We start from the raw sequence: 19,890 nt of genomic DNA, 5'->3' as shown, positions 1-19,890 counted from the left end.
AATAATATCTATTTCAATATGTAAATGTTCAGACATGAACACTGTAAAAGACACAATGAAATATTTCATCTTTATGTAGAACCACTGTAAATGTGACAATGACAAATGCAGATTAACAGAAGAGTATTCTTTTGGAAACTCAAATGCCACAAATGGTGTTGCTGATATAGTCTTTGACATGGTTTTCTGAAATGGCAAACGTCATAAAATTCTGAACAGAGTACCACCTACTTTCAAATTACGTGACAGCTGCATTTCTGGAAAACCAAGTGTACATTAAAACCATGCAAAAAATATTTTGTATTTATATATAAATAGAGTTAGGTTTTAGGCTCAGATCACTATAAACAGATTTTTCACCTTCAAGAATGTCTAAAACATTCAAAGGTCATGCAGAAGGCAAATGAGGGGACTTTTTGTGGTGATGAGAAGGTTTTATACCTTGATTGTTGCAGTGATTACATGGGTATATACATCTGTCAAGACTCATCAAACTGTACAACAGTGCATTTTATTTCATATAAATTGTATCTCAAAATTTTTATTAAAAAATAATGGAGGATGGGAGACAATTACTTTTGGCAGGAATTTGTGGGATGGGAAACCAGTAGAGGGTTTTGAGCAGAAAGTAATAGGATCTGATATGTTTTAAAAGGGTTGTTCTGACCTTTGGAGCACAGGTAGACAAAGGCTGATGCAGAGGGACCATTTGGAAGGCTACAATAAAAGGCAGGTGAGAGGTGATAGTGGCTTGACCAAGGGGAGTAGCAAAGTGATAATCACTAGATGTATCAGAAAACACCTTTTAAATTTTCAAACAGACTCCCCCCAAAAATATGTAAAAAACAGAAAGAGCACAAAATATGTTAGTTAGATTATAAGTAAAGAGTAGTAATTTTCATTATTGCTAACAATACTCATATAACAAGACTTCACTAGTCAATGCAATTAAAAACCACTTTGGGGTTCTACTCGTGTCCTTTTATATCTAAATATAATAAAGCATTATTTTCTGGTGAAATAAAACTCAGCAAAAATGGTTTATTAAAAAAGCTTTACCACAAAAAGTATATTTCTTGCCTAAGTAAAATATTTTATCTTGTCTATTTCTTTGATAATTTAGATCTTACAATAACTTATGCTCAGTGTAAGGAACTTCAGTTTGTTATTTGAGAGCCTTTGTAAGTGTAGAAATTTAGGAGATTATGCTGTATTTGTTTTTAAATTAGTACCCACTAAATTAAAATTTTAAAGATCTAATATCACAGATTATTTCTTGTGATTTGTCTTTTACTCATAAAACTGGAAGACAATTAATTGAGGGTTCTGGTTAGTTAATCCCAAGAACACTAAAGTTTTATATTTAATGTTCAAATCTTTCCCTTAAAATGTGAGAAAAGTACTTATAAATGAAATGATTCTGAGGTTTGCTTCAAAATAATCCAGTGAGAAGGAGTATAAGAAATGTAGATAAGCCCTGACTGGTGTGGCTCAGTGGACTGAGTGCAAAAGGATCATGGGTTCAATTCCCAGTCAGGGCACGTGCCTGGGTTGTGGGGCAGGTCCCCAGTAGGGGGTAATCAAGAAGCAACCACACATTGATGTTACTCTCCTTCTTTTTCTCCCTTCCTTCCCCTCTCTAAAAATAGATAAAATCTTTTTTTAAAAAAAGAAATGCAGATGAAACAAATCGGCCTTATTTTGATAATTGTCAAAGCTGATTAGTGAGTAATGGTGAGTCACTTTACTATTCTCTTTACTTTTATAAATTTAACATTTTCCATAATAACAAGTTTTTAAAAATCCAGGGCATGGTAATTCATTCAATATTTGTCAAATAACTGCTATGTGCAGGATTTTGCTAGGAGCTTGGGAGAGATTTTTTAGATATGAGGATGTCTCTACATGAAGGAGCTCACATCCTAGATATATAAACAAACAATTATAAAGTAATGTAAGAGCTATAATATTGTGTTAAATGTGTAAAGTGTTATAGTAGACAAGAAGGAGTGATTGATTCTGTCTGCTGAACCCACAGAATCTTCCCAGAGGACTGATGTTCAGATTGGCCCCTGAAAGTTAAATAAATTTTTTTCTAGGACAAAAAGAGGTAGGAAGCCTCAATAGAGAAGACAACATGAGCCCCCAAAATGATCACACTAAGACATTTAAAAAGATAAAGCCCTGGCTGGCATAGCTCAGTGGATTGAGCGAAGGCTGTGAACCAAAGTGTCGCAGGTTCAATTCCCAGTCAGGGTACATGCCTGGGTTGCAGACCATGACCCCCAGCAACTGCACATTGATGTTTCTTTCTCTCTCTCTTTCTCCCTCCCTTTCCTCTCTAAAAAAATAAATAAATGAAATCTTTAAAAAAAGAGCAATTACTCTTAAAAAAAGACATTTAAAAAAATAGAAGACAGCCCTGGCTGGCGTAGCTCAGTGGGTTGAGCGCGGGCTGCGAACCAAAGTGTTGCAGGTTCTATTCCCAGTCAGGGTACATGCCTGGGTTGCAGGCCATGACCCCCAGCAACCGCACATTGATGTTTCTCTCTCTCTCTCTATCTCCCTCCCTTCCCTCTCTAAAAATAAATAAATAAAATCTTTAAAAAAGATAGAAGACAGTAAAAAAACAAAAAGATGTTAGAGAATAAATAATATTTTATTTTCACTGCCAGTACCTTAGACAGTGCCTAACAACACACTGGATGCTCAAAATTATCCCATTGAATAAATTTCCTGCTTGAAAGAGAGACAGGAGAAGAAATAGCAGAGAGTAAAGTTTTAACCCTAAGAAAAAGACAGCTTACAGAATGGGAAAAAATATTGGCAAATCATGTATCTGACAGGGGTCTGGTATCCAGAATACATAAAGAACTCTTAAAACTCAACAACAAAAAGACAAAGAACCCACCTAAAAAATGGGCCAAGGTCTTGAATAGATACTTCTCCAAAGATATATAAATGGCCAACAAGTATTTGAAAAGATGCTCAACATCATTAGTCTTTTGGAAAATACAGATTAAAACTACAATGAGGTACTACTTCACATCCACCTGGATAACCAAAATATTTTTTTTTAAATGTAAGGAAAATAGCAAGAGTATGGAGGAATTTGAACCCTTGTATGATGTTGGTGAGAATATAAATAAAAATGTTGCAGCCACTGTGGAGAAACAGTTTGGTAGTTCCTCAATAAGTTAAACATAGAATCTGACCTGGCAATAATTGCTCTAAATACATAGCCGCACTATTCATAGCCACACTATTCACAAGTTCACAGCCGCACTATTCACAACAGCCAAAAGGTGGAAACAGCCCAATTATTCATCAATGAATGGATAAACAAAAGTGGTATATACACACAATGGACTATTATTCAGCCATAAAAAAAGAAAGGAACATCCTGTCACATGCTACATTGTGTAGGAACTTTTAGGATATTATGCTAAGTGAGATAAGCCAGTCACAAAAAGACAGACAATGATGACTTCACTTTTATTAGCTATCTAAAGTAATCAAATGCATTGAAATAGAAAGTAGAATGGTGGTTACCAGGTCCTGAAAAGAAGGGGGGAAAGGCAGTTACTTGTTTAATGGGTATAGATTTTCATTTTTGCAAGGTGAAAAACTTCTGGAGATATGTTTCACAAAGATGTGAATATACTTAACACTACTAAACTGTACATTTAAAATGGTTTAGAAGATAAAATTTTATGTTACATGTTTTTACCATAAATTTTTAAAAAGGTGAGACACCACTTGACATACTACTGAACATGAACAATAAAAAATCTATATCCAAGATAACAGTTATTTCTGAAGAGGGAGGGAAGGATGACAAAGACATCACAATTCTCTCTGTAATGTTTTGTGACTTAAATAAAATCTCAGGCAAATGTGGCAAAATATTAGGATTTGAAGTAAATCAAACTATAGTAAATTAAAGAGGCCAGATACAAGAGAGCATGTATTGTTTGATTTCATTTACATGAAATACCCAGAACAGGTAAATCCATAGAGACAGAACACAGGTTGGTAGTTTCCAGGGGTTGGGAGGATGAAGGACTAAGGAGCAACTGCTTAATCAGTATGGGTTTTCCTTTTTGGGATCATGAAAATGTTTTAGAACTAGATAGAGATGGTAGTTGCACAACATTTTGAATGTACTAAATGCCACTGAATTATTCACTTTAAAATGATTAATTTTTTGTTTTGTCAGTTTCACCTTGATTTAAAACTAGAACTAAGAAAAGGGAGAAGTCAAGAAGGAAGGGTAGTTATTGAAAAGGATCAAAGGCCACAGAAAAGTAGGAAAGACTATAAAACAGGGGTGGCAAACTCATTTTCACCCAGGGCCACATCAGTTTGGTGGTTGCCTTCAAAGGGCCGAATGTAATTTTAGGGCTGTATAAATGTAACTACTCCTTAACTAGGAACAAGGAGCTCAGCCCTGCCGCAGGGTAGAAACAAGGTGCTGGGCTGGATAAAACAAGGTGGAGGTTGGGATTCGGCACTCAGGCCTTGTGTTTGCCACCTGTGCTATAAACTAAAAGGTCATTAGATCTGGCAAGTAGTAGGTCCTTTTAAAAGAAATGTGCCCGTAGTCGAATTGTTGTGGGTTGCAATAGATGGGTCTGTGCAGTAGCTTGTGGGAGTCTTCAGCATTTTGAAGGATAAGAGGAGTCAGTGGAGAGGGAAGGACTGCAGACAGATAAATGAGAGGAGATACAGCAAGACAGAAAGGGAAGAGAGAAAAGAGGATAGAGGGTCAATGGGGGAGGGGCTAACCTTAGAAAGGATCAAGAATCCTAATATTAGAGAGAACAAATAAATACAGAGATAAATTTGTGATTTCCAAATTTTATTTGGAGAGGGGAACGACTGAGTTGATGCTCAGTAACTCCTATTTTCTCCAGGAATGAGGAAGCAGGGTGCAGGGCTTGAGGATGGATGGGAGTTCAGCAAGAATGAATCAAAGGGCTGCTTGGGCAGCTTTGAGGGCTTTAGTGGAAGTCATAAATCTCTCCCTGCCCCCTAAATCCACAATGAAAAAAGCTTAATTGTTAAAAGCATTGCATAACTAATACTGTCTCACAAATTGCTAATCAGAAATAAAACTACTGCATAATACTGTCTGTATGACACATGATACTGGGTTCATGACATATTATGAATATAGTTAAAAGTCTTTATGTAACATGCTACAGAAAGATCAGTCAGGGATAATTGGAGAAAGAGAAAATTGAAATTTACTGAAGAAACATTAAATATCAAGCACTCAACTAGGAAAAAGCAATGAAAGATATACAGGATACAAGTTACTATGAAAGAAAGATATAAGCAAATAATTCACTAGAATTTTGAAATAATGGAACTACTTAAAAAAAACTGACAAGGAAAGGGTAGATAACAAATGCCTTGATGAATTACGTAGCTTATTTCTTTGAAAAAGGAGGAAATACATGCATCACAATTTAAAATAAAGTACTTTTAAAATTTACGAATAACTGATAGAGCACATTAAAAGGAAATTTTTTAAACAATATATTTATTTATTTTTAGACAGAGGAAAGGGAAGGAGAAAGAGAGGGAGAGAAACATCAGTGTGTGGTTGCCTCTCATGCACCCCCTACTGGGAACCTGGCTTGCAATCCCAGCATGTGCCCTTACTGGGAATTGAACCAGCAACCCTTTGGTTTGCAGGTGGGCACTCAGTCCACTGAGCCACACCAGGGAGGGCACGTTAAAAGGAAATTTAAGAATAATTTTAAAACCTTGAATGCTTATTAGTTGAAATTTAAGAAAAATGAGTAACTAGCTATTTACAGTAAATGTCTTTAAACAAATTTTCAACTACATGGCAAATTTGAATATGACTACAAAATGGGCATCTTGAAATGTGATAGTCACTGATGATGAGGCAAGGTGATTATCTAATGATTTCACTGAATGGAACATAATATTTAATGTAAGATGCCTTGTGGAATTCTAAGGGCACCACAAGATTTCTGCATAATGTGATAAGTCTTGGAAATAAAATTTCTCTCCACAGATTTTAGTTTAGACTTGAATATCTCCCTAAAAACACTGATTATTTGCGTTTAACTTAGGGTGAATAACTGAGAAACTCAAAGAAATCTTAGCTTTATAGCGGCCTATGCAAAAACATGGTAAGTTTTTTTTTAACAGAATAGTGAATGGGATAAAAAGTTAAAATTACATTGGTATTTTATATATAATTTTTATAACTGTGGTAAGATATACCTAACATAAACTTTACCAATTTAACCATTTTTAAGTATACAGCTCAGTGACATTAAGTCCATTTACATTGTGGTACAACCATCACCACTATCTATCATCTCAACCAATATACTTTATTTATTTATATTGTGATAAAAACACATATAAAATTTACCTTTTTAACCACTTTTAAGTATGCAATTCAACAATGTTAAGTATATTTACTTCTTTATGAAACAGATCTCTAGAACTCTTCTATATTGGAAAACTGAAAATCTATACCCATTAAACAATAACTGCCCTTTTTCCCTTACTCCCAGCCACTGGTAACCACCATTCTACTTTAAGTTTCTATGAACTTGACTACTTTAGATACATTGTATAGCTGGAATCACAATTTTATATTTTTCCCCAGTTTTATAGAGAAATAATTGACATATATCACTATAAAAGTTTAAGGTGCGCAGCATGATGATTTGATTTATATATATTATGAAATTATTTCCACAATACAGAGTTAGGCAAAAGTAGGTATACAGTTCTGCATTTGGAAAATAATACAATAATATATAATAATACAAGAATAAACTGTTTCATATACTCAGAACTGTAAACTTATTTTTGCCTAACCTTATATCAGGGGTGTTCACCGGGGGGCCACATCAGCCTCTTGGTTGCCTTCAAAGAGCTGAATGTAATTTTAGGATTGTATAAATGTTAACTACTCCTTAACAGTTAAGGGAGAGCTCAGCACTGCCGCCAGGTAGAAACAAGGTGCCATCCCAATAAAACACGGTGGAGGGCCACATTCGGCCCAAGGGCCTTTGGTTTGCCACCTGTGCCCTATAGGTTCAGATAACATCCATCATCCCAAAAAGCTACAATAAAAAAAAAAAAAGAAAATTTTTTTTCTCTTTGTGATGAGAACTCTTGGGAATTTACCCTTTTAACTTTCTTATAAATCATACAGCAATGTTGAATGTAGTCATCATGTTTTATATTGCATTCCTGGTTCTTATTTATAGCTAGAAGTTTGTACCTTTGGACCACCTTCCTCTAATTCTGCCTCTTTTCACCCTCTGCCTCCGATAAGTCCAAGTTCTGTGAGTTTTTATTAAAAAAAAATTCTGTGTATAAGTGAGATCATATATTATTTGTTTTTATCTACAATTTATTTTTAATCTAAAATCTTAGTAGCCACTCAATGAAAGGAATTTTTTGCTTATTTTGTTCTGGGGTTTTTGCAGATAGCTGAGCCTGAGTTCAATTAATATACTGGATGAATTATATGGTGTAATCATATTTCACAGCCATTGTTAATTATCTATTCCAGAATACAGAAACTAAATGTCATCATGTTGAAGAATCACTGATTAAATGCTCAGGTAGTACTTGACTTAAAAGTTATTAATAAAATATTAATTTTTTCTTTGAATATTCAATGAAATAGCATAAGAAATATGAGACAGAAAATTTAGAGAAGAGGGTGATTTAATTACCACATTTTCTTGCACTTAGTATTTATTATTATACCTTGCCATTTAGCCTTTGTTTGTAACACTCTGAAGTTTTCATTGAGTGGAGAGCCTCCTGGGTTTTGGTTCCAGTTCTGCCATCTGTATGACCTTTGTCAATCTTTTAATTTCTCTAAGTTTTGGCATTATTATCCCCACTAAAATTCTAATGCATAAATAAAGATGGAGATATTAATGCCTGGCCTACCTATTTTAGGGTAGAGTTATGAGAATAAGCAAGGGGTATTATGTGACAAAGTTCTGAAATATTAGCTTTATAAATATAACCCCAAGAATACAGATGTGAGGGCTGGAGCTTTAGCAGCATCCATCTTGGACCACGAGGTGCTGTTAAGGTTGAAATTCAAATACAAGGATTGTGGAGCAGATGGATGGAAGGAACCTGGGTCTTAGGTTATTGTGCAGCCTCCATATCTGCCATGTATAGCCTGCTTCTGGACCTCTTTTACTTGAGAGAGAAATAAACTTCTGATTTTAAAAAAAGAAATACATATAGTATTAAAGAAATGTAATCTTTTCCAATTTTTTCTCCCTTTTTATATACCTTTCTTCTAAAAATGTTATGTGCAAAGTTAAAAAAAATTTTAAAGAGCCCCTGCCAGTGTAGCTCAGTTGGTTGGGCATCATCCTGCAAACCAAAATGACACCAGTTCGATTCCTGGTTAGGGCATGTGTCTGGATTGCAGGTCCAGTCCTAATCAGGGCATGTACAGAAAGCAGCTGGTGTTTCTCTTTCACACACCAATATTTCTCTCTCTCCCTTCCCCTATTTCTAAAATAAAAAATTTAAATTAAAAAAATTTAAAATGTTATTTTGCTCTGGAATAAGAAGTTATGCTTCTGTATTCCCCCAGTCACTATCTATTGGATAACACATTTCAATAATAAACTACAAATTAAGAAATGGTCAACATCTTTTTTGTTGTGACTAGGTCTAGGAATGAGGGAGTAAGGCATACCAGGAATAAACTAGAGAAGAATTTCTCTCCCTTCTTTCTCATTCACTCTCCCATAACTTCCCAGCTATGAGTCTTTTAAATTGGGGGTATAGAGAGCACTGAGTACATAGAGTGAAAGGACAAGTTAATATTAGAAGTGCTACTTTGAGAGAATCTCAGATTTGAATCCTCATCTGTAGTTTCACTTAAATTATACCAGGTATAAAAGCAGTGTGACTCAGTGGTTTATGCAACAAGCTGGAAACTCAGGATCTGTAGGTTCTGGCCATGAGTCTGCCATTTAGTTTTTACAAGTGAGCTAGTCATGTTTACTCTTGTGCTTTATTTAGTTTTTAATCTATTAATGAGGACAATGATGCCAAACTACTTCCCAAGGTTGTTAAAAAAACAGAACTCACAAAAAGTTGTAATACCATGAAAACTGTAAAAAGGTAGCTTTTATGAGAGAATAGATGTAAAAAATACTCTTAAAATTAGGTTATCTATACAGATATAAACATTACTTATATCTGAGCTAGAGGGGAAAGGGATACTATGAATATGAAACAGATAGATAATTCTAAAACCTCTTTTTGATTATTAGTTTTAAACTTCCACTCAAATGTTCACAAAAGTACTAATAAGAGAGATGTTTGAAAATGGTAGTTGGTTTTCTTTTCATCCCTCCTGTATTTACCAAGTACAGGCGGCTAGTGCACAGGAAATGAGCCTAGAGAGGAAAGGTAAAAAAGTAAAAGGTCTGGAAATCATTCATTCTTTGCCTGTTTAATCAATTCTTATTTTGTGTTTTCTATGAGTGTCACGTGCAGTACACTAATTGTGAAACACGTTGTGCTAAGACAACACAAGGTGGCTTTCCTAGAAATGAAACTGAGGTTTAGAGAGGTAAAATGACTTTCCCTAAGTAAGAAATGGAATTGGTTTTTGAATCTGTCTCTTTCACTTTAGAGTCCATGCTCTTTATTGTTGCCCTATTCTGTTTCAGTAAAAGCAGAATTTATTTATGAAATAAATGTCAACGAAGCCTGTCCTTAAAGTTATGAGGAAGTCAAGTAGTTCCAGGGATTCTCCGTCTCTCCCATGGCCATATGGGTTATATCATGACATCTCTACATATCTCTGCATGCCTGCTTAACACTCCCTTCTTGACTAACCAGATTCTTTATACTTTCTACTCTCCCACAAGGCTTCAACCTGCCAAATCTCTACCTCTACCCCATGGCATTTAGCTTTTGCCCTTGCAGCTTAATATGACTTTCTCTAGGTGTCCTAGCTCAGATTCCTACCAGTGAGAATTGATTGGACCAGATCATGTTCCTACACCAGGCCATAGGTTGCTGGCCAGTCTACAGTTAACTTGGGTCAAGTGCCTAAACCCTTGGCTATAGCTGAGGCTGGGTGGGACGGTCAAGTTCCTTGAGAATTGTGGCATACGTAGGTGGAAATTCTGCAACTTAGCCTGTGCCATTTAAAAAAAATCTCCCAAACAAGATCTGTTCCTTTTTCCTTTATTCATGTTTCTATGAAAGATATTGCCGTACTTATCACCCAGATTGAAAGTCTAAAAACTTTTCAAATTAAATTGATTTTTGTTAGAAAAGTAACACAAATGGTAAAAGCTGTCCCCTTTCTACTAAAGATTCTCAAGTCCCTCCTAGAGGTGACTACAGCTAAGTTTTTGAACTATCACTCAGAAAAATTTCTATGTATGTTCAAGTTTTTATTCATTTCATTTTATAGAAATGGAACACCCTAAACACATGTCTGCCTAGCTTTCCTCATTTAATAGGCACAGCTTTTGACCTATTTTACAGCAACATATATAATTTATTTTTTGAAAAGCAGCTTCAGCCCTGGCTGGCATAGCTCAGTGGATTGAGCACGGGCTGTGAACCAAAGTGTTGCAGGTTCAATTCCCAGCCAGGGCACATGCCTGGGTTGCAGGCCATGGCCCCCAGCAACCGCACATTGATGTTTCTCTCTCTCTCTCTTTCTCCCTTCCATCCCTCCCTAAAAATAAATAAAATCTTGAAAAAAAGAAATACCTTTTAAAAAAAAAGAAAAGCAGCTTCATACAAATTAATTATATGCATGTGATTTTGTTTTTTTAACCAATGCCCTTTTGATAGGCAGGCATGTTTACATTCTTGCCATTACAAATAAGGCTGCAATAAACTGTTTGTACACAGCTATAGATATTACCTATAACATTTTCAGTCAAAGCATGTATGACTTTTCCATTTTAATGCATTTATGGCCAAATTGCCTGCAAAGATGTTGTGCCAATTTCTCTTGGCACAAGAGAAACCATGCAGTCTTTTTTTTTTTAAGATTTTATTTCTTTATTTTTTTGTAAGGGGAAGGGAGGGAGAAAGAGAGGAAGAGAAACATCATGTGAGAGAAACATCAATTGGTTGCCTCTCCAATGCAACCTAACCAAAAACTGAACTGGCAACCCAGGCATGTGCCCTGAATGGGAATCAACCAGTCACATTACAGGCTGCACTCAAGAGCAGAGTCTTGTGTTCTGTTAAAACTTCTGATCTCTGCCAATGTGGTAATATCAGTCTTTCTTTCTTATTTCTTCTTTCTTTACTTATTTATTTCAGTCATTTTAAATTCTACCTTCTTTCTTGCTAAGTCAGTTACCTAATTCTGTTAGTTCTTTCAGTCTCTCTCGCCTCCCTGTCTATGTATGCGGTGCTATGACGTTAATTTCAGCTTTTACTGCTTCATGTACTGGCTTCCAATATCTCTCATTATATTCTCTCCCCTTAAACACTGACAAGCTATCCAAAAGTGACAGATTAATATTTTTCTAATTTAACTTCTAAACTCAGAAACCTTTTGTGGCTCCCACTGCCAACAATATTAGGTTCAAATCCTTAGCCAGGTATTCAATGCTCACCAGAGTCCAGCCCCAAACTACTTCTAAACATTCATTGGGAAAAGGGGCCTACCACTGATATTCCCAATTTTAGTCAAATTCTCTGACCAATCTGATCTGTAAAAAATGTTTGTAAGTCCACGAATCAAATCCGTCACTACGTCACATTAGCACAAGTTCACGTTCCTTAGTGAAAGGCAATACGGTATTGCAGTGAAAGCAAAAGGACATGAGTTCTGTCTTTGGTCGTGCTAAGAATACACTGGGATACCTTGGGCAAACCACTTTCTTTGTAAATGGTTTATTAGACTAGGATATTCTCTGACTACTAGATTTACAAAGACGTATAAAGATTTATGAAGTCCATTTTATGGAGAAAAGTCTATTCAGTTTCAAAGTACTGCTAATTGAAAAGGCAAGAGGACTAACTCCCTTCAATCAGCAAACACTGAATCTCCACCATAAGGGTGGTATCAATAGTACTACGGTGCACTTCTAATCTCAGGCGCCCACTTGCCAGGGTTTATACGGATTTGCAAAAAGTCAAAGTTCTTTCACTCTAGAGGCAGTTGTCTCTCATAGCCATTCCAAAAGTCTAACTGCTGTCCTGTCACCAAGCCAATAGTAACAAGACGACAGACCGTCTGTGGTCATGGAGCTAACATTACTACAGCTCCCAGAATGCCTTTCCCTACCACCGCCCTCTTCCGCCCCCCGCTTTCGGACTCCGGCCCGCCCGGACTTTTGTCCTAGTCTATGGCCGGCGGCAGCATAGAAACACTCTAGAAATACACTTTTCCCATCTAGTCCGCGGTGAGACCGCAAGTTCCAATTAAATTCTTATTCCTAGTAACTAGGGCTTGACCTGCTCAGAGTCGAATTCCCTGCGCCCAGCTCTCCTCAAACGTTTGAGCTTCCCTGCCTGAACCCGCCCCGGAAGTGGAGTCACGTCGACCAGCCGACAGCAGACACCCTTTCTAGCCATTCCTAGCGGGGCTGGGGAGGGCGGAGCGGGCTTGGCGTTGGGGCTCGGACCGTGCGCGGGCGGGGGGGGGGGGGGCGCGGATTGGCGTGGCGTAGCGCCTGGGGCGGAGCCGCAGTACGGGGCCGCGCGTCTGGGTGGCGGCCGGGTGCGCGCCGGTGGGGAGAGGTGGCTGCGGCTACCAGAGGGGAGCGGGAGGAAAGGAGGAACCGGGAAGCAGGGGGGGAAGGGCAAGCGGAGAGCAGTGTTCTTGAGGCGGTGGCAGCTTCTCCGTCTCCGAGGAAGGAGGAGGAGGGCGGGGAAGGAGGATGGAGCAAGCTGGGGGTTGGGATTGGCCCTAGCTGCCGCGGCTCGCCGCGTACTGTGGGAAAGCGGCGGCTACTCCTGGAAGTTGTAGGGTTGGGAGCCGGGCCGGTGCCGCCGCCTGGGGCGGTGGGGAGAGGAACGAGCGGCGGGGGTTAGCGGGGCTCGGGAGGGAGGGGACGGGCAAGGGGAGCGAGCTGGGGAAGACGGAGCGGGCTCTGCGCCGGGCGGGCGGGCGGCGGCGGGGGGGCCAGCGACCGCAGCCGGGGGGACGCGGGAGGATGGAGCAAGTGGAGATCCTGAGGAAATTCATACAGCGGGTCGAGGCCATGAAGAGTCCGGACCACAATGGAGAGGACAACTTCGCCCGGGACTTCATGGTGAGTCCTTCCTCGGTTGTCGCCTTGTCTCGCCGGCACCGGAGCCTGCCGCCCGCGTACCGGGCCGCCAGCGCTTTGTGTGCGGTAGTGAGGAGAGGGGCGGAAGGGCGCGCACCATCCCCAAGGGCCGGGTGGTCTCGGAGGCCGGCGGGAGGTGAGACCGCCTTCTCTTGGCCTCCTTTCCCCTCCTCCCGCGTTCGCGGCCACCTCCGCGGGCGCTCTGGGCGCAAAGGGAGCGGCCACCGGGCCGAGCCTTCACTCAACACCGCCGCCGGCGACCACCCATTGTTTCCCGTGCCGGCACCGGAGGCGAGTGAGGTCTCTGCTCACCTCCCCATCCTACCTGCCCCTCCTAGGAGGATCGAGGCAGGGTGTCTGCCCCGGGAGGAGGCTGACGGAGGAACCGAGGTGTTGAGATTGGCATTAATTTGTGGGGTCCTTTTGCTCAAGCTGTTCTCAAAAGTGTGCAGGGAAGGACTTGTGCTGTTCTCGGGTTCGCAGTTGTTATCTCAAACGCCTGGAAAAGGATGGTCTTTAAGGTTTCTCACGCTTTAGCTAATTCCCATTCACCTCCGTCCGTTCTCTTGTCTTCTGAGACGCGGGTTTGAGGTGTTGGGGGTCAAAGTGACTCTAGGTTGAGGGTGTGTGTTTCTGTGGAGGGGGAAGGATTATCCTGAAGGAAACCTTCTTCAGACTCCGTAGGGGATATTGCTGAAGGCGGAGGGGATGTGACTATCACTTCCTATCCGGGGTGGGGGTGGGGAGCTTGGGAACAATAGTCCTGGTGGGGCGGAGACGACGGTGCGGGCCGAAGCCCTGAACTGGGAGATAACCTTCTCAGCCTCCCCTCCCCCTCTTTCCTCCCTCCGCTTGTGCAAGCGGGCTGGAAATGAGGTTAAAAGTCTAGGTCGTGAAATTCTGTAGCCAACTTCGCTATGAGGGGGTCAGATCCGAAGGCGTGGGACCAGAAGTCGACTTCCTTCATTGCCTGTCCCCGCCCCCCCCCCCCCCCCCCCCTTATTTTTCTGCTGGACAATTCCTTTAGAGTTGTTTCCCGGCTTAGGAGGCGGTGGTTGCGGCGGCTGCTCCTGCGGATATTGCGCAAGACTGGGGCGTTGGAAACCTTGGAGGTCTGGAATGGAAAAGGAAGTAGGATCCGGGGAAGTGTTGCTTCTTAGCCTTGGCGGGATTTGGGAATGGGAAGTAAAGTAGGTGAAGTTTTGCTCCTGGGCAAGGTACACCCCAAGAATAATCATTAAACCCTGAATTTCTGGATTGTGAAAATTGTACACAGTTAATGTAGATAAAATTAGTGAGCAGCAAACATTGTTTAGTTTTGCCTTAAGGTACAGTTGCTTTACAGGGTTCAGATGAAGTGACTTTTAGTACTGAAATACTTTTTCAAATTTTAAAGAGACGTAAGTCCAGTAAAGCTTTAACGTTAAAATGAACAGCATATAACATAGATCCATAGTATTGTGGGGCTTTGTGACTTTCGCCTTTAGAGACTAATAATAGAGGATAGGAGTAAGGTTTTGTTAATATCTTTTGAAGATGAGAAAATACAGATTTAAATAATCTATCCCTTATTTTAAGCATTTTCTCTTGACATAAATAGCCTGTGAATTTTTGAAGAATTACTTTTTGATCTAAGAAGAGTAAAGAAAATAAGTTTTTCCCTAATACTGCGAATTTTTATTGTTTTAGTATCTTTGAATAGTGTCAATAATTGGGTGGAGTCTCTGTTTTACTACTCTAGCAGAAATAGAGATTTAAAACATGTAAAACTAGTCTTTTGTAGTCTTATTTTGGTTATGGAAGGATAGGTGGTGTGGTCTCTGGCCACTTTTTTGCATGCTAGTCATTTTGTTATCCGTGGGCATATCCTGTCAGGAAAGAGCATTGTTTGGTGATGCAGGCCATCAGGACAGGTGCCCAGTTTCTGAACTCCTGTACAAGGGAAGCCCTAGGGTTCATGCTTTAGGGATGAGTCAGGAATTCCTATTGAAGATTTCATTTCTCCAGGACTTGAATGAATTTCCTTTTTCTTCCGTAGTACCTAGGTGATTCTACATTTGAGATTTGGTGACTAAGGTTATTCTTGTATAGTGCTTGCTTTTTTAAATTCTGTGACTTGGTAAGCAATAGCTATAATTAAGGCTGCTAGTTGGTGCTGCTTTTCCCCTTGACTGGAAAATTGGAGGGAAACTATGTACCTCCTGCCATAAAAAGTGAACAGATGATCAGCTAACTGTTCTGTTATTCTTAAATTCTGATGTGGATTAAATATATTTTTAAATTTTAGCATTTTACAACCAAGCCTTAGACATAACCTAGGTAATATAACCCTATTGTAAAGTAATGTTCATTTCAGAATTGGAAATTACAGAATAATAATGATGCACTACATTTAGGAAAGTGGATGGCCATCTAAACTGTTCTCTTTCCATCATTCTATCCAGACTCCCTATGTGGTCCAGTGATTTTCAATCTTTTTCATCTCATGGCACACATAAGCTAATTACTAAAATTCTGTGGCACACCAAAAATACTTTTTGCTGATCTTACAAAAAATAGGCATGATTTTGATTCATTCACACTGTATGGCAATGGCTGTGTTGTCAATTTTATTTAGCAATTTAAGGAAAGAGAGGTCAGTGCTTCTGACTAAATAGTCAGGTATTGCATGTTTTAAAAATTCTTGTGGCATACAGGTTGAAAATTACTGTTATAGTCCCATCACCCAAAGGCTGTCTTTAAAATTTTTTTAATCTATATAACATTTTTATTTATGCAAATAGCCTTGAACTATATATACCCATTTGTATCTTACTTTGGACATGAGTCTTGAGTCTATTAAGTATGTATAGATATGTGCAGTTCTTTTTTAAAGATTATTTAAATAATTATTTTTAGTTGACATGAAATGTTATTAATCTGTTAATGTTTTAATGCTTCCCTGCAACCATGCTACATACACCATTTGATATTTTGTGTTTTTTTTCCAACTTAACATTTTGATAAGTGTTTTCATTTGTAAAAATAGTTTTAAGTGGCTACATAATATTTCACCTGGAGACTATTTTGTAACTTAACCATTTCCTTGTGGTTGAATGTTTAGGCTGTTTATTTTCTGCTATTATATATCATAATTCTGTAATGAACATTTATGCATAAAACTTCTTTATTTTGGATTATTGCATAAGACATCTTCTAGGCCTGGAAGTACTAGGTAAAAGGACATGAACATTTAGTATATGTTTATAAATAACTTCTTGAAGACATTCTATCAGTTTATACAACTTGTCAGTAATATATGAGTGTTTATATAATTACCTTGATCTTCGATCATTTGATGTTTGAAAAATGGTGTTTTAGTTTGAATTTCTTGATGACTAGTGAGGGTAGAAAATTTCCCATCTGTCATTAACTATTGTATGAGTTGTCTGTTCTTGGCCATGGCCTGTGGTGGCCCCCCCTTAAAGAGGAGAAAAAACTAAGGTATCCAGATGGTTGTATATTGGGGAGCTGAGATGATTACTTACACGTTGAAGGTTAAACAGCTTATTGGTGGCAAATCCAGGACTGATAACAATTATTTCAACTTTCAGTATTCTTTCCAAGACAGCAGGCAGTGATCATGACAGGCAGCCGTGTAAGGAAGGGTTGTGTACATTCAAGTTTGACTGACTTGGGTTTTCCTCCCATCTCTGCCATTGGCCCGCTATTTGACCTTGGGCAGGTCACTTAACAGAAAATGAAAGACTGAGTTCTCTCATCTCTAAAAGAAGAAAAGTGTACCTCATTTACAAGGCTGAAGTATGGGACTGATATTTAGGGTCATCATCTAACAAATTGTGCGAATGAGGACTGTGTATCCTCATATAGCTAATATGTTCAATATATGTTTAGTTATAGGTAACTAGAGATAGAAGGGAAGAGGTTTCTGGGCTTCTGTTTTCAGTCATTTTCTTTTGTTTTTTAAAGTTTTATCATGTCTAATATAAAACAGATTTACTCTGATCAGGGTAAAGGTTATCTAATGTGCATTAGACATTTGTATATAAAAAAACCATAAAAGATGACGCTTAAACTATAAGTAAATATGGCCATTTCAGCTTAACAACCAGTTTTCTCTCCATTTACAAAGGTGAAAACAAAAATTTAATGAGTGGACTCAGTGGAGTATTTAAAAAACAGGATGTAGCAGAGGTGTGAGTTACACTACTTAATTTTGTGAAACATTGGGAAGAGTAGATTTATGGACATTTTTCTAAGGCTAAACTGGGGTATAATAGCAAATCGTCCTATATTAAGATCCTATTTGAAATAAAATATTTTAAATTTATTTGAATTTATCAGTCAGGGGTAACCACAGAACTGTCACAGCATTTATGCATTTCAAGGGATTTAGTCTATAAAAGCATGTTTTGTACAAATAGTAATCCTTACAGAACTACTCAGAACCAGTTTGATTGATTGCTTTGTTATGATTAAATAATTTAGTTCATACTTTACTATGGAATGTTAGTGATTACTTTATAATTTTAAGTAGAAAGGAAATTGATATTTTTCATTTCTACTGTATGCTAAACACTATGCCAGATGTTTTAAATTCTGTTCTATGTAACATTCCAATTATTTATGAAGTAGATATAACTTGTATTTTACAGATGAGGAAACACATTCTGAGAAGTTAATTGTCTTGCATGACTTCAGAACCTTTTTTCTTACCTTGTTTCTCCAGGATGCATCTGAGGTCCCTGAAGACCTGGGTGGGACTAGGCTAGTAGTGGAGAGCACATCACCATGCAAAAGGATGGAAGTTTTAAAGTTGAACATGTTTAGGGAGGGGTAGATAATCTGCTGTAAGTAATGCAGCAGTACTTACACCTATTGGTCTCCAGTCTTTTACAATCTTAAAAATTATTGAAGACCCCAAAGAGCTTTTGTTTATTTACCATATTGGAAATTAAAACAGATATTTTAAAAAATAATTTACTTTAAAATCCCTGGCTGGTGTAGCTCAGTGGATTGAGTGCGGGCTGTGAACCAAAGTGTCGCAGGTTCAATTCCCAGTCAGGGTACATGCCTGGGTTGCAGGCCATGACCCCCAGCAACCGCACATTGATGTTTCTCTCTCTCTCTACTCTCTCTCACTCTCTCTCTCTCTCTCTCTCTCTCTCTCTCTCTTTCTCCCTCCATTCCCTCTCTAGAAATAAATAAAATCTTAAAAAAATATAATTTACTTTAAAATAATGATAAATCCATTTCATATTAATCTGTATACTATATTTTAATTAAAAACAAAATTAGTTTGAAGAAGCATTGTTTTTATATTTTTGCAAATTATATAACATCTAGCTTAATAGAAGAAAACTGGATTCTCATACCTGCTACATTCATACTGTTGCAGTTTCACAGTTTACACAGTATTATGTGTCATGTACCCTCTGGAAAACTCATATACACCTAAGAAAAGGAAAGTGATAAATTACTGTACTGAAGTCTGTGTATTCTCTTGTTTACAGATGAGGAAACATAGTATTGTTAGGAAAGAGTTTTGACTTAATGGGCTTTCTGAAATGATCTGGGAGTGGTCACCCCTGAACTATATTTTGAGAACCAGTGAGGTAATGCATGGTATAAGTTAAAGGTGATGCTGAGAAAATTAGGTAGAAGTCAGATTGTTCTTGCATCTATGCTATATTTTATTCCAAAAGTCAATAATAGTAATTTTGAACAGTTGTACACTGTAATTCTTAGATTCCCAGGGAAAGTGGGCAGATGTTAAAAATATGGATATGCTACCTGCCAGCTCTCCAGCAGTATTCCCCACCTCCAACGGCCACTAACACCCTACTCTCTCTCCTTCCCCATCCTACTTTACCATGAGCCTTCAGTTACATCATTCAGATAGGTTCTGCTAGAAGAGCTGAGAAAGGTAAGCAGTCATTCAACAGATTTGTGTTCTAGGAAGTTGATTCTGATGGCACTATGAAGGATGAATTAGGGGTAAAGAAGAGAATTTTGGAAGTTGTTGAACTATAATAAGTGAAGTCAAGGTCTGAACTAAAATCAACTAGTAGAAAAGAGAACTTATAAATGATCTCATGAGGATTAAGAAAGAAGTCTTAATGATTCACTAGGGGTGGGTGGTAAAGAAGAAAGGAACATTGTAGTATGACTCCAAGGTTTTTAGCCTGGTGTACTATCACCCAAGTTAGAAGGTAACATTTGGTAGGGTGAGGAGTAAAGGAGTAACAAGTAGAGAAGATCAAGCTTGCAGATGGTAGGAGGAAATTTCAGTGTAGAAGAGAATGAGTTTGTTTTTAGACATGTTAAAACTGAGGTGCTTATGAGACATCTAGTAGATATGTAGAACTCAGGGAAGCTGACAGGATGGAGTTCAAGATTTGGGAGTCATCACATAAACATGTGAGAGAGGTACTTGAAAGTATGGGAGTGAGTGAGCTTCAGATAAGTGTATAGAATGACCAGCTTTAGGTTGAAGAACATCAGCACTTAATGCATTTATTTATTTCAGATTTTATTTATTTTTGGAGAGGGGAAGGGAGGGAGAGAGGAAGATAACATCAAT

The 19,890-nt window shown here is 38.4% G+C and overlaps 1 protein-coding gene across 4 annotated transcripts in view; it reads left to right on the top strand.

Annotated features, from left to right (window-relative positions):
* Window positions 1–13,141: 13,141 nt before the first annotated feature.
* The window catches only part of PTPN12 (protein tyrosine phosphatase non-receptor type 12), a 93,224-nt gene continuing 86,475 nt past the window's right edge, over window positions 13,142–19,890 (top strand). For all 4 annotated transcript variants that reach the window (XM_036010712.1, XM_036010711.1, XM_036010710.1 and 1 more), the window contains exon 1: window positions 13,142–13,289. In XM_036010712.1, coding sequence (XP_035866605.1) covers window positions 13,191–13,289 — 99 coding nt within the window. In that variant the 5' untranslated portion in view covers window positions 13,142–13,190. The remainder of the gene's footprint in view (window positions 13,290–19,890) is intronic.

This window comes from Phyllostomus discolor, chromosome 10 (assembly GCF_004126475.2).
Source record: "Phyllostomus discolor isolate MPI-MPIP mPhyDis1 chromosome 10, mPhyDis1.pri.v3, whole genome shotgun sequence".
NCBI lineage: Eukaryota > Metazoa > Chordata > Mammalia > Chiroptera > Phyllostomidae > Phyllostomus > Phyllostomus discolor.
Note: the sequence above shows the minus strand (reverse complement) of the source record. Positions and strands in the feature narration are given on the sequence as shown.